Source organism: Cottoperca gobio, chromosome 20, assembly GCF_900634415.1.
Source record: "Cottoperca gobio chromosome 20, fCotGob3.1, whole genome shotgun sequence".
In the NCBI taxonomy this organism is placed as follows: domain Eukaryota; kingdom Metazoa; phylum Chordata; class Actinopteri; order Perciformes; family Bovichtidae; genus Cottoperca; species Cottoperca gobio.
Window position 1 is genome coordinate 15926969 of NC_041374.1, and position 15714 is coordinate 15942682.

Sequence of the window (15714 nt, forward strand, 5' to 3'; positions counted from 1 at the left end):
CCCCGCACCACAATCAGGATCAACACGGAGCAATAAGCACATTGTTCAACAAGAGAAGAAGTGCTGGAACATGTTGGTGTGGGATGAACAGGAGTTTAAGGGGGGAAGGAGGGGGTTTAACCCAGGAATGTACTGTACACAACCTCTTAATCCAGATATGTAAGAAGATTGCATTCTAGTGTGTGTTTGTGTGTCGAGGCGGGGGCAGTATGTCCAGGCTCTAGTTGCTGGTGCATGAAGCCAGTGAAGCCTAGAACACTTTTTAGATGATTATGGCACTCTGGATTAGTTTGTGTCTGTGCTTTAATCCATACAAAACAATATTCTAGTAGCAGTCATGAAAAAAAACATTAATATACACAGGCTTATTTGCTGAAGCACCCAAACAAACAGACTCTCATACTGAAAGTACAACAGGGAAGTTAAATCTACGGTACTCAGCCAACTGACCTTTTGCCATAAATAGGGTTGCAGCCAAGAATCATCTATTTATCATTTAGATCTAAAATTGTTTTTTTGATTTAAATCTAGAAAAAGTCAGACAAAAACAAAACAAAAAAACCAACAACAGATCCGTGTATACGTCATACTGAATAAATCTAAACGGTCACCATGGGAATGAGCTTAATGGCCACTTAGGATTGTCAGACTGCACATGCGGATACTAATATGCATGCACTTCTAACAAGGAAATCAAGTACAAAGATGTAAACAAGCATTAATGAGGTATGCTTGTCTGAGCAGATGGTTAGCAGGACTGGGGTCAAATAAGCTCAACTATCTGGTTTCCCTTCACTGTGGAAACATTAGCGGAAAGGACTTAGTGATTTTTTTACCACTGATGGAAGTTACATAGACTGTCTGCTCCCCAACGGAGACAAAACAAAGAAACTGTAGGAGAAGTGAAACAGTTTTAATTATATTATTTTCATAGAATTAATCAATTGTGTTTCATTAGTACTTTTTTATATTCATGTATTACTATGGTTGTCTTTGTGAACACCTGTGAAATTGACACAATTTAATTCATGTTGAGTGTCACTATTGAACTATGATAAATTAGTCCAGTTTTAGAGATCTTGGTTTGAAGAACTGGTGTGTTAACGCTTCATAAGAAGTCAAAAAGGGAACTAAGGAGTTATGTCAACAGAAAGAGGCGCACAAGGCTGGAGGCAGGCACTGGCACTCACACTCCCAAACACACATTTGTTTTGCTTCCATTCAGGCAAGATAAAGCTGACCTGACCAAGGTCCATCACAAATGGGAGGAAAAAAACATCATGCTTTAAAAGGCAATAGACTCCTGCAGAACAGTTCACTAGTTTGATTCGCAGCACATTTTATAATACTGTACGGTTTTAGAAGTTCTGCCTTTTCTCCTCCGCATTAGAAATAGCTGTTTTATCTATTTATGACTGAAACTTTGTAATCCCTCTCTGACAGAATAATCAACAAGCTGTCAATCAACTACACAAAGAGGTGATCAAACCAGCCAATGGTGTTGAGGAGCCAACGGAGCATGACGGGAACACTGAGACATCCGTTACTGCTGGCATATCCATTTCATTAATGGACACTGGGAGTGCCTCTCTGCCAATCAAATACAAGGGCACCGAAAGTCTGCCAGCGTTGGAAGTCTCTCCCGTGTACTAGAGTGAACACTGATCAGCCTCCTAGTGTCTCCGTTTTATCTGTGAGCTATTTCTGTCCAGCTTTGAGGAAACTTACAGAGACATGCACTGTATCCCCAAAAGGCAGAGCTTGGTTGGCAGATTCCCTACTGAGCTGAACTGAGCCCATCACTGAGTGCAATTATAGGACGTGTGTTAATGCTGTGTTCAAATTGGATTTGCTGTTTGAAATGACTGTTTGGGTACAGAGCTGTAAAGCAGGCAGAAGGATCCAGACTGATCTACAGTGGTATAGAGTGCACTCTCTCGCTCTCTGTATGCCCTTTGTTTATCACTGTTAGTATCTGTTCAGTGACAGCTGCTAGTGGAAAGTTCGGAGGACAAAAACACAGAGTTTCTGGAAAGTCGATTCAGCTGTAAAACTCAGAGGGCTGTTACAGGACTGTGGTAGGCTCGCCGCGGTAGTCGCTGTTACACTGTGTCCGTGGGGGGGGGGGGGAAGTTGGTGATTTCCTCACCGTGGCATCCCTCGACTGTGGGAGCAGCACATCTTCAACTACTAGCGAACAGATGACCAACGAAACCGGAACTCATGATAAAAACACAACAGTAAAAACAAACTCCACTGAAAGAAGACCAATAAACTACGAGGCACATCGTCATCAACAGAATACAGACGCTACACCTACACCACACTTCAGTAACTCCTTCACACCTTTCCAGAACTGGTACAGCTGCTACATGATGGTGACATACTAATTCTAATCTCCCTTTCACAGAAAATGACCTTTGGCAAGACGGCAGCTAGCGGAACTATTTCAGCGCTGATCGACTCGCACCTTATTCTTTGTCTCGTTGGCAGCCACGCCAAGCAATTAACGATAGCAATGGCATATGACAGAGACAATACATGCTCCTTGATGCTCAAAGACGCCCACACTCCGATGCTTCCACCAGTTCTTGCACACGCTGGCAACCAGCAACAGCTGCAGCTCTCCCGAGGACAGCAGTGAGAGCAGAGAAACACTGGAAAGCTCACAAATGTGTTCTTTGATCTGCAGTAATGTGATGTACTATTACACTAAATCACAGAGATACAAGCTGTAATACAAAACGGCAGAGTGCAACAAGTCAAAGAGCCGTCAAAACACGTGAGTGAGGGCAAGAGTAACAAGTAGGTGAAAGAATACACCCTGTGTTGAACTCAGTTAGTTTGACTGATGCGATAAGGAGACTCATGTTATAGAGAACAATCACAGTACTTGTGTTCAGTTCTATGTTTTGGATAGAAAAGAAACAGTTCGAGCACGGACAACAGGAATTTTCATCTTTAAAAGCATGAATTCCTGCAACTTTCAAATTTCAGTGTGTCCCTTTGCAGTTGAAACACCAGTGTGGGCGAAAATAAGTAGAGGGAAACAAACACAAGCACTGTGGGGAGTGACGGCACTCCACTTTAGCGCTCTGCTGATTCTGTTCCCCAAGGTGGATTCAGAGGTAATAGGAGAAATCGGAAAAAGGACACACCACACAGGAAACACAGCATAACGCAGTTAGGCCAAAAATGCTTTTATACTGGGAAAGCGATGTCTAAATTACTTTACCGTCATCGTGCTAATTGCCACATACATCTTACAAAAAGCTTTGTAAGAGATACTAAAATGGGAAATAGTTCCTCAGATCGTGATCGCTGTCCTCAGAGGGTTGAGTGTAAGCATAGCTTGACCTGTCCTCTCATCCAAAGCAGGAGACCGCCGGGGGAAATGACTAGCAGCTGTTTAAAAGGCTCTGGACACAGCCAGCATCAGTTACGTAACAATGCACTGAGAGCCCAGTGCACGGAGCATCATCACTTGTATGCAAACACAGACCTCTGTGGATAACACAGCGGGAGGCGGTCAAGTTACTTGCTAAAAAAATCCCAAACAAGAAGGCCCACGTGTGCCCAACGCTATATCTAAAACAAATAATAGTGCAAACAACAGTTGGTGCTGTCAGTCTGAATGTTGCAAGTCGAAGTCTTACAGGAGGAAAGCGCTTTAGTGGTTAGAAAGCAATCACACTGGAACCAAAAATAAAAAAACAGCCAGGGCAGGGAAAGATGCAGGGAGGTTTCTGGCTGTGATATAGAGAGGTAAATAAATTACCGTGCTATCAAAAAGCAGGGCAGCGAGAGGTTCTTACCTTCTCTGGGTACATGATGTCCCAGTGCACCGAGCTACAGCAGTGAGGCAGGCCCAGAGAGAGGGACAGTGAACAACAGGGGAGGGACTGAATAAACCACAGTGAGCAATGGAGTGAGGAGAAGAAAGAGGGGGGGAGAGCAAATTAAATAGGTGATGTATTCCCGTCATCCGCTTTGTGACTACACCACGCTGCATCACAGGTTGACAGGCAGAGCGGCTTTATGGACACTAGAGCGGAGAGAACTACCACCAACTGAGTAGACAGAGAGAGGAAGTCTTGAATCACAGTCTCTCCACTGAGTTGTTCAGTTACATGAACAGTCCTGAAGTTTGGTCTATTGTAGACCAGTTGGTAAACAATATATCTTATAGCTTCAGTTATTATCTTACCTCGATTGAGCTGCAAAGAAGCCATGCAATTTTTTTAGACAATGGTGTATTCTGAGAGTCTAATAAGAGTTAGTGCCAGAAAGTGAAACGGCAAAATATATTTGCAAAATAGGCCGGGCTGGACATGGTGACTGGCAGGTATCTGGCCTGTTTACCAAACTGAATGGCCCTTTAGTTTCACTTCCTTTGTTCAGCCTGATATCATGTTCATGCTAACCCTTCTCGTCATCTAAAACTGGATGGTGAGACAGTAAATATGATAGCCTTCTCCTTTTTGGACTTTTTATCTCCATTCCCCACTAATATTCTTTTCATTAGTTTCATTTCAGGTGGCCAGAGTAATGGTTGCAGTTAGAAGGGGATTTAAATAAGCAATGACAGTGTGCAATGGGACCTGCATGACGCAGAATTAAGTAGCTGCTACTCCAGCATCAACTGTTTCATTGGCATGGGAGTATCAAATGATGATCTGTTTCAAAAGGGGTTCCGACTGTGTGCCAAGAATAACATGCAGTGGTAAACACTGAATATTTTATTACATTTTGTTAGCATCACTGCCTGCTTCAATCCAAAATGACTAGACTTAGAAATATATGCATTTAAACTCAATATAAACAATGAGAAAAATAGAATGAAAGTAGAGAATTTTATCTGGCTCACCTTTAGCAAACACTTGGAAAGAATTTAAAAAAGGTTAAATTCTGCACCTTACACAACGGACATGACTCTCTGTAACCCCGAGCCTGATTTGTCAACATTAGCTCTTGTGGTTGTCTTGAAGGCTCAGCCCCTGGGGGCTTGTGGGCCTAATCTTCTTGTTGTGTCAGAGGCGTGTATCAGGATAGATATGGGGAAGACAAAAATGATGGTCACAAGTTGGATCAGGAGCTCTGGGTTTCCTCACTGTTGTCCTGCCCATCACTGAGACCACATCTGACAGCATGATTCAGAGGAAAGGTTGAAGGGAGAGACAGGTGAGGAGAGGGGAATACGAGGCTGACTGCAGAAGAGGAAGCAACAGAGACAGAGCTAGTGGGGGAAAATAGAAGAGAAACTAAAAGGTCCAGACAGAGGAAAGAGAAGAGAAGTAGAAAAAATGCCGGCAGTCATTTAGAAAGTGAGGGGCGGACTCTCACATGAACACAGCGGATGCACAATTTGCTCAGATTTAATATTAAATTACCAAAAGGTCCAGTGCTTCGCTTTTGAGGGGAAAGCAGAACTTCATTGACTTAGCTTGCCTGTTGCCTCACTGTATGCGAGTGTGTGTGTAGGCACTGAGGCCGGAATGTCAAGTATGCACTGGAAAACAAGCAGGGGCCTCCTTTTTAGCCAGTCCGGGAGTAAGACTCTCGGCACAGCTCCAGATTACGGGGCACAACAGACAGGACATGGCTGCACGTTACAGCACTGCTTGCCCTCATATTTGGTATTTTACTAGGTCATTATGTAATAGGAACAAGGACCTTCTTGTTCTTACTTCAAAAGAATTCAGCTCATTTTAAAATTGGCTGTTAAGAGTGCTCTGCAGCAAATTTTAGACTCCGCAGGCAAAGATTCCATCCAGCACAACATGTAATTAGCATGTTATTGTGGCGTTGGGATGTTTAGGAACAGGTCGTTTCTGTACAGTGAACTGAGCTTCCCAGGACCATCAAGTACAAACAGCCAGCATGCTGTCCTTTAGATGAACAATACAGACATTCTGCTTCACGTGGGAGAAAACTCACGTCATTGGACAATAATGATCCAATTCACTGCACCAATATAGCAGCAGTAAATTGATCAAACCTCTCTAGGAGTGAATACATTTTTAAAGTGCCCTTAGGAGTCCCAACCACCTCCAGATAGCAGTCTATTTCGATGCACTGCTAAGCCCCTGGTACACATCCTCAGCCTTTACCCTGTTGCAAAAGTCAGTAAACACACAACTTAGCAGAAGCCAAAGAGCGCATGTGGGCATGTTGAAAGAAACAATGAACAAACCATCCACATTCAAGAACATTTCAACATCCAGTTTTAATGCTCTCCTCCATCTTGTAATGTTGCTCTTTCAAGTCATTCATCTCATTGTGGCTGCCATCCGGAGCTCAGAGGCTACAACTAATCTTCAGATTCACCCAAACATGAAAACATATCCGTCTGGCCTCCTGTCCCCCAGGTCATCCCACGGAGGCTACAGCGGCTCTGTTAGGGCCCAGGGCAGTAGGTTGAAGGCAGCCGGACTCCACTCAGCTGTTTTCTTTCGTTTTTAAACCCTTTGAGAATCCGTCCTGATACATTTATAAGCCAGTTAGGTCATTGTGACAGTAGGCATCATCAAATCAGACCTTTGAGGACATTTCTGTGAAACAAGACATGTCATACAGGAGGCGGCTTATTTTAGGAGAGTGACTAATCCATCTTGTAATCTCAGAGAATTAGTAGTTTTTCTTATTAACATAGAGTGCTGCATGTTACAGACTACAGGGAGTTACTTAACAGATAAATGCGTCAGAATTGTGAAAGAAAGGGAGGCCCCTGAGCGGCTGATACCTTGTTTGGAGAGTGATTGTGTGAAACGGTATAAAAAGGCAGGGGTGTGGAGGCCTCTCAAGGTCTTTCTTATCAGACAGTGAGTGAGTACAGGGCAGCCCGCTGGCTCCACGGTGCAAAGCCACAGACACAAACACATCCAGGGACACCACATCTTCCCTTCGGTGACACATCTCAGAGAAAGAAAACAACAATGTGGCGGCTCACACAATCCCACAGAGCAGCCTTTATCTGCTCATTAAGTCACTGTGCTTTGGAAAGCCGTTTCCCATCAAGTCTCGTCTTTCCCCAAGATATGTAAAAATAGCCAAGTATATAACCAAAATACCTTTCTTGGTGGCCATTGGCCATCTGTGTTGTCATTTTTCTGTTGACTTTTAAAAATAGACAACATGTCAGAATAGAACAGAATAGCCATCGAGGAACCCAATATGTTTAAGTGAAAAACAGCCTTTTTAAATCATATGGTTTGTCACATTATTTTAAGAAAACGAGCACTATGCCATTGCCAGGTTCTTGGAATCCCTTAAGAGCATATGAGCTGTGTTTTTAGAGGAGGGAGGGGTAACTAAATAGGATTCAGGAGGAAGTCTGTGTGACCACTAACCCAAGCAAACCCCTTAAAGGTGCTGAGGAGGCGGGGGAGTGGATCATGCCGCTCTGCTGCCTCCAGAGCCCAAGAGATAAGCAAATTACACACGGAAAGCATGGAGAGACACAGAGGCGTTAATCGTCACCCTGAGATCAAATCTAATCAATTAGAGGTGGCCAGCTGGCACCCGAGCAGAGGCATGTCAGCGACAAATCCTTCTAACAGATCCATCCATCTAGCCGTCCGCCCATTCAACCAGCAGCTCCTTCTCTCCTTCAGGGTGAATGTGTAAGGGAGAGAAGGCCGTGTGTGTGGAGGGGAGGCTGAAGGTGAACTGATTTAATGGATGAATAACAAGAAGATAGCAATAAGCACTAGAGCAAAATGAAACAGCATCTTTATTTTATCTAGTTATGGGAGCATGATTTTATACACAATATTGATCAGTCCGTTAAAAAACTTGTATGTTTTTTCTTCTCTCAGGAACTTTCTATAGTCGGAGAATATAACCCTGATGACATCATCCTGTCTTTTCAACAATAAGTAGTTTTCACTTACAAACAACATTATTACTGACGCATACCAATACACCTTAGGTCAAATTATGAGAAGCACTATAATTATCGTTCATGGTTCTAATTGCTTTGCAGTGCAGTAATCTCTATTCCTTTTCTTCTCCCTGGGTCTCTTACAATTAGGTTTGCACTTACAGCAGCATACTCGTGTATGTTTATTTTTCAACTGTAAAATGTCCAACTCAGTGCAAACTATACATGTTAACATATGTCAAACATCAGCATCTGCCTCAAAAAATCTAGTATTGGTAGTAAAAATCAATTCAGACAATACAGCATCGTCACAAAATGATCCTCTTCTCTGCCCCCGAGCTATGACAGGAAGCAGTGGAAGAAGGTTTTTTGCAGGGTTATTCACTTGCCTAGCAACAGGCCGAACAGGACAAACTACCACATCACAAAAGGCACAAAGAGTGGGCTCCACCTGCCCGACGACCACAGACAGCACTGAGCTTCACAGGGAGTTTTGGCTGAGTCCTGTCTACTGTCTGTTTCTTATCAGCCCCTCCCGCACTACTGTAGGCTGACAAAAACACACTCCAAAGGGCTGCACATGCAAATGTAAATGGCCGAGAGTGAAATGCGTGTTTATTTTGGCCTGTGTGATTTGACAAGCGTGAAATTAATTCAAAAAAGGTTGGTGAAGGCAGCGGGTGACACAGAAAACAACCCTTTTCTCGCCTTGATGGGGGCTTTTGAGGTATGTCAATTCAGACTACAAAAACCATTTAGCCGTCGTGCATGTGGGGGTCTGAAGTTGTAAACTCTGTTAGTGTGCTTCCATTCTCACTTTCCTTTACATGGCGCATCACACATGGCATTCACACTCACACAGTGGTCCCCACGGCGGGGCGACTGGGGGCTACAGACTGATCCTCCGCTGATATGACCTAGTTTCTATTCAAGCCTGTCTCTCTTTGTTCACTCCATGGTGGAGGAGGCTGCTGCAGCCTGTGGAACAAAGAACACAAGCAGCACTTGGAGCCTTCAAACAAGCTGACCCTGCCTAGATACAGCCACCCCAAAAATGGCTTGCGAAGAGCAGTGTCGCTTGCACTCCCACCGTCTGAAAATCTCCTTTTTCTACTTTGATCTACCTCCGCTGCAGACGAGGGAGGATAAGCCCCAGTTCCTGCAGCCTTCCACCCATTCTTCCATTCTCCTGGCTCAGACTGATGGGACTGATACCGTGGAGGTGGGAGGAGGCCGGATTTATCAATCTTAGAGACAGCAGGGACAGGTGGGAGGGAGAGAATTGTTTTAATGTTTTCATCAGGAAGTTTGGATCCCTGCATCAGGATCACTAGATAGGGCTTAGTCACTTTATACAGATGCCAGACCCCAGACCCCTTGCAGAGATGATCTGCCTCAAAGAATTAGCTGTGGGTGTAATATTACCACATAACATATTACCACATAACAGCAAGTTTTAAACAAATAAGCATAAGCAAAAGGCAGCGCTACAAAACTACACATCCAAGCAGTTGTGTTAGGCTGTTCCTTGCGTTAAATACACCTGAAGACTCAATTATAGAACTCTCCATTTAACAGGGAAGCTGTGAACGGACCGTTTAGTCTTTAATGACCTTAACTGCAACAGCCGGCCATCCCCCCCAAACAAAATTCACCTCTGTACAAGCCAGACAAATTAAGCTTCAAGGGCAACGGTAGCATCTTAAAAAGGGAAGTGCAACTGTTGGCGCTTTCGTCAAATCTGGCAAATGAGGTACAAATAGTTTGAAGTAGAGCGGTGTAAGGGGCTGATGAATGAGTGCAGCTCTGCAAGAGACGGCGAGTGAAGAACATACAATCTATGCACACCCAATATGACAGAATCTGATGGGGACAAGGGCGGTTATCTGCAGCAGGCCCGAGAGAGAGAAAAAATGGTGGGAAATAAACTAGGGAGAATGGAAGAAAAGGAATGGAACGGTACGCACACTTGAGGGCAGTAAGAGGGACAAAATCAATTATGCTCAAGAGAGCACCAAATTTCCTGTCTGGAAAGCGGCAGAGAAAGGACTAAATGAGCTACCGTGCATTGTGTTCGGTGCCCCAACAAACGCTGACATAGTGGCTGATTTGTGTGTAGATTATTCTCTGGAACCACTAAGGAATGCACAAAAAGCAAAACTCCCAAATGCATCAAATCAAGCAGATCCTGAAAGGACACCATTTAAAAAAAGTAAAGTAGCAACGTACCTGCATGTGTTCTGTTGAGCTGCTACTGAGTTCGTCGCCAGACTCTGAGTCGTTGTGGAGTTTGTTCAGCCGATCTCCTGGCGGGTTGCTTAGTGGGGAGGTCTTGTCACTGTCTGGACTTTTGTTGTGGTTGTTCCCCAATTTAAGCGGAGGCGAGTCTGCCCGAGTCCTTGGCAATGTGGAATTGTTGGCGTGGTGATGGTTGTTGTTGTTGTGAAGAAGTACCAGCTCAGCCACCATCTTGCAGTGATGGGGACTCCCCACGTTCTGGTTAGCATCCTTAGACAGAACCGGCGGTGTGACACGATCAGAAGATGGCGACGGGGTGGAGGAAGGCGACGGACGCCCAAAACTGGACATTTCCGGCTGGGGTCTGTTGAGGTTTTCATTGGATGCCCGACAGATATCCAAAACGGTGGGCTTGGCCCTCAATGTGGGCTTCTGGGGGGGCATGAGGGCCCTGCGCACCTCCCTGACGTACTGCGCCGGCACGTAAAAGGCCTTTGTGCCCTCCTCCTTCCTCACCTGCCACCAGTCCTCATTGGTCTTCTTCACCAGCATGTAGCACTCTCCCTGGCGGATGGCCACCATCTTGTCTTTGGCCTTGTACTCGTAGTCGTACTCCACCTCGATGTAGATCTGGCCCGGGGCGATGGGTGGCCCCTCCCTGTCAGCCATGACTGCCGGAACAAGCACTTGAACTCTGACCTCAGCGACCCAGGCCTGGGGGGCTCCTCATGTCTGACTTGCAGGGAACTGCTGGGCTGCAGGAGATAAGAAAAACGAACAACGTCAGATTTTTCGTTAAATGTCACAAGCAAGCTCGCTCACATGAACGTACACCCATCAAACATGCTCAAATTCACACACACCCACCAACCAAACATGCTCAAATTCACACACACACACCAACCAAACATGCTCAAATTCACACACACCCACCAACCAAACATGCTCAAATTCACACACACCCACCAACCAAACATGCTCAAATTCACACACACCCACCAACCAAACATGCTCAAATTCACACACACCCACCAACCAAACATGCTCAAATTCACACACACCCACCAACCAAACATGCTCAAATTCACACACACACACACACACACACACACACACACACACACACACACACACACACACACACACACCCACCAAGCATGCTCAAATTCACACACACACACACCCACCCACCAAACATTCTCAAATGCACACACACACACCCACCAAGCATGCTCAAATTCACACACACACAAATTCACACACACCCACCCACCAAACATGCTCAAATTCTCACACACACCAAACATGCTCAAATTCACACACACACACACCCACCAAACATGCTCAAATTCACACACACACACCCACCAAACATGCTCAAATTCACACACACACACACCCACCAAACATGCTCAAATTCACACACACACACACCCACCAAACATGCTCAAATTCACACACACACACACCCACCAAACATGCTCAAATTCACACACACACACCCACCAAACATGCTCAAATTCACACACACACACCAAACATGCTCAAATTCACACACACACACCAAACATGCTCAAATTCACACACACACACACACCAAACATGCTCAAATTCACACACACACACCAAACATGCTCAAATTCACACACACACACCAAACATGCTCAAATTCACACACACACACAACACACACACACACACACACACACACACACACACACACACACACACACACACACACACACACACACACACACACACACACACACACACACACACACACACACACACACACACACACACACACACACACACACACACACACACACACACACCACACACACACACACACACACACACACACACACACACACACACACACACACACACACACACACACACACACACACACACACACACACACGATTGCTCTGGTAACCGACACCACTGCTAAGGATATCCAGCCCTGTAACCCGATCACCCTCTGCGGAGCTAAAGGTGATGACTACAATGAGTCCCTGGCGCTTGCATTCCCTCAGAGACTGCATCCAAAAATAAAATGCGTGTTGTTTCATAGAGATCTGCAACATTACTTATTAATGCAGCTACAAGACACATTTAGAAACCTTAAAAAGCTTAGGGTGATCTTCTCCATATATTATACATAGTGTGTGAGTCAGAGGACAGCTGGGACCTCGCCATTCCTGCAGGGTTTGTTTTGGGATGAGGCCTGTCATTGATCCGTCCGTCAGAGTCTCCCTCAGTCGGTTAACCTAAATAAATACCGGGGCGCTCCCATAGCAAAGGAGCTTCTACCGAACCCGCGGCTCCCCTCATATCATATTCCCCCTCTTCCTTCCTGAAATAGCAGCCGCCATGGACTGACATCCTGGAAGTGCGGGCGGTAAAAGCAGGTGCTTTTAGTGAGGCGTGAGAACACGTCGCTGAATCTATAAAAAGGGCCCATCCTCATGTAAAGGAATATGTACACACACTCTGAAGCTCAGACTGACAGCTACGCACCCAGAATAGATTAAAGGCGGTGAGAGCCGTCTGGGCCAGAGTGGGAGCCCATGAGAGATGAGCTGCATGTTCATAATGGGCTTAAATAGTTTCTGTTTTATCTGTTTCAACACCATGAAGCACACACACAATGTTGCATCATGCCAGGGCTCGTGTGTGCCTGCCCAGACCGGGCCTATCCCAATGCAAGCTTCGGCCTGATGTCAACACACACATGCCCAATACTTTATGAATGAATGACGGTCTCTTAAGGAACAGTCACTGTCTGTTTTCATTTGTGTGTGCATTAGAATGAGTGTTGGGAATCAGTCACGAATCCTCAAGTAACCCCCACCTCTAACAGATGCATTCTACAGTCCACACAGTCACCGGAGGTGCCAGAGATGTAGTCAGGAGTGTGTCAGAGCTTCAAGTCACGCACATGATAACAGCACTATCACTGATGGAGCATGACGGCTACAGTCCCATCCTCCTCACAGTGCTGCTGCACTGAAGTAAATACAGACTGGGTTTCTGGTGTTTAGCTACTGCATTCTAAGATAAAGGATACAACCGGTAATAGGTGACATGACATTGCCACAGTGCGAGAATGTCATGCTGTTAGTTATTCCAAAGATAACTTTTAGATTACCAGCAACTGTCTTCTTCATACTATTAGACTCTAATGTTGGAGACACTTAACCAAAAGATTAAGGCTCCCAGATATACACCAGTATAACTGAACCACTTCTCACACAGTGTCAAAGAGCTGATAACTAAACTGGCAAACCAGAAAAAGCTAGCATATGGGATTAAATGATCAGATGAGGAGTAAGTTTAATAGTCTTTCTGGAGGCATTTACTGAGAAACCTTAAAAAACAAACAGAAACTGGCTGGAAATCCTGCATGACATCACTCCCTCTGACAAAAACATACCGTTAAACATAAATTAAAAAGGGCTCCTCTGCACAATACAGCCGAAATTTACAACTCCACTCCCCCTCTTTCTCCCTTTCTCCCTTTCTCTCTCTACGGCTGTGGACTCTCAGAGTTCTGGCACAGGACCCGAGAGAGTAAATTTTGCTGCAATAGAATCCCTGTCACCGCATGGTGCTGGAGTAAAGTGAAGTCTCAGAGGAGTGGGGTCGCCAACTTGTTGCTCTGTGGAGACCCAAAGGATGCAGCTCATGTTTAGAAACAGGTTGGAACAGCTCCGCACAGCAGTGACTGAACAACTATTGTCCATATGGAACAAAAGCCCTACGGTTTTGTTTTTTTTACTTTTTAGGAATCACTAGATTTTCAAAGTGGGGCCTAAGGCGACAATAACAGTATGTCTTATGATAACTATTTGTACCCCCCAACATAACTATTAGATCGCCCTAATATTAATTAACACACTTTTCGAAACATTTGATCTTTCATGACATTGATTACGCGTTTTCTTTGCCGCTAATGTTGTTTTCAGATTCTATTTTAGCTATAAATATATGACAGTCCAGTCTACATAAAACATCAACCAATGACAGAAGTGGTTCCCTGGGGAAAACCAACCCTGGCAGAAAACGTTAATAAAACAATGTTTGCCAACACATAGCTCTGTAGTGAAATGCTCTGACAGAAATCAGTGTTATGTACACACTTGTATATAAATGGCATTATGGCAACGCACCGTAACACAGCACTCGAAACTAGCCCTCGATCTGGCAGAAAATGAAGGTATGCATCAACACAGAGATCACGACTTGTGTTTTTTGTCTGCATACATCTGCAGACCAGCCACTGTAGCAGCAAAACACCCTGAGACTCGGACTGCCTTTGTCCCTGTGCTTCATTCAAAACAGATGTGGCCGAGCAGCATCCACTCCAACATGTGCTGCTGCTGCATTTCACTCTCATCAATGCGGGTTATTTGCTGCATATGTGGCTATGCATTGAATGAAAACACAGTTATTTTTTGCAATTATGCACTGCTAAAAGCCCTGAAAACAAGAAGCGTTGGTCTATAAATCAGGGCTGAGCGGCCAGAGCATGCCTGGAGCGGGAGGCGGTGCATGGCCCATGGGTGGGGGGCAGGGTCCCTTCAAGCCCAGCAGACTGCAGAAATACAGCACAAAGGGGTTTAATCCATGTGCATTAATAACAAAAGGACTCGGACTCGACATTATCAATGATTCTCAGGAGCGACGGGAAGGACGGGGACGTGCCTGCCGGAGAAAGACCCCCACTCCCTCCCCAAACGGGGACAAATAGCCACACACACCGCGAGAAAATAAGCTCACCATATCTGTAGGTGCGTGCCACACAGACTGATGCTATCACGTGGAATGTAGAATTACCTAGCTGTTTCAATATCTAAAACAAACCTCAGCAAAACGTAATGTTTCTATCTCGGATATTTTACCGGTGGTAGATATTTTAGTGACAATTTCCACAGGCTTCGTGCTTGGACAAAAGCACTGCAGGTTCACTCGGAGACAAACCCTCCGATCTGCAACAGCGTGCATAGCAACAAAGTAACTCCGACAGAAGCCAATAGCCTCTCGCTGACCAAGGCGACGGAAAAGCCCCCCACAAAACTGAAACGTACTAACCTTTAAAAACTCCAGTGGTGTCTCTCTGTGTTCTGCGTCGACCGTAGGGGTGGTGAGAAGCAACTTTTCCCAGCTATTTTAGTGTCTGCTGCTCCGACTTAGTCCGCAGCAGACCTCCAGTCAAGTCGGTCTGTTCGCAATCCCCCGCCTCTCTTCAGGCTGTCAAGCTCGCTGCGGCAACACATCACATATCCGGTCACAACCATCAAAGTAAAAGCTTTAGTTAACGAACCTGGTTTATATGTTTTGTTATTTGGAATTAAAGCATAACAGCTGAAAATAATTAATGAAATACAATATATATATATAGACCTAGCTGTGTATAAATGTATCGTCATAATTTTCATTTTCTGCTACATTGTGTGTTAACGGAAAATGTGAACGTTTGTTATGTTGTGTGGTGGGGTCTGTTGCAAGTAATGACTATAGTTGTATTGATTAAATAAGTGATGTCTCAAAATTTAAATCCAAAATATCACAAACAAGTAAATATTACG

At 44.9% G+C, this 15714-nt stretch overlaps 1 protein-coding gene across 5 annotated transcripts in view; it reads right to left on the reverse strand.

The window, feature by feature from the left end:
- arhgap12b (Rho GTPase activating protein 12b) overlaps window positions 1-15417 on the reverse strand; it is a 54018-nt gene extending 38601 nt beyond the window's left edge. For all 5 annotated transcript variants that reach the window (XM_029457634.1, XM_029457631.1, XM_029457633.1 and 2 more), the window contains exons 1-2: window positions 15218-15417; window positions 10112-10875 (exon numbers count right to left, since the gene is read on the reverse strand). In XM_029457634.1, coding sequence (XP_029313494.1) covers window positions 10112-10789 — 678 coding nt within the window. In that variant the 5' untranslated portion in view covers window positions 10790-10875; window positions 15218-15417. The remainder of the gene's footprint in view (window positions 1-10111; window positions 10876-15217) is intronic.
- Between the last annotated feature and the right edge of the window lie 297 nt (window positions 15418-15714).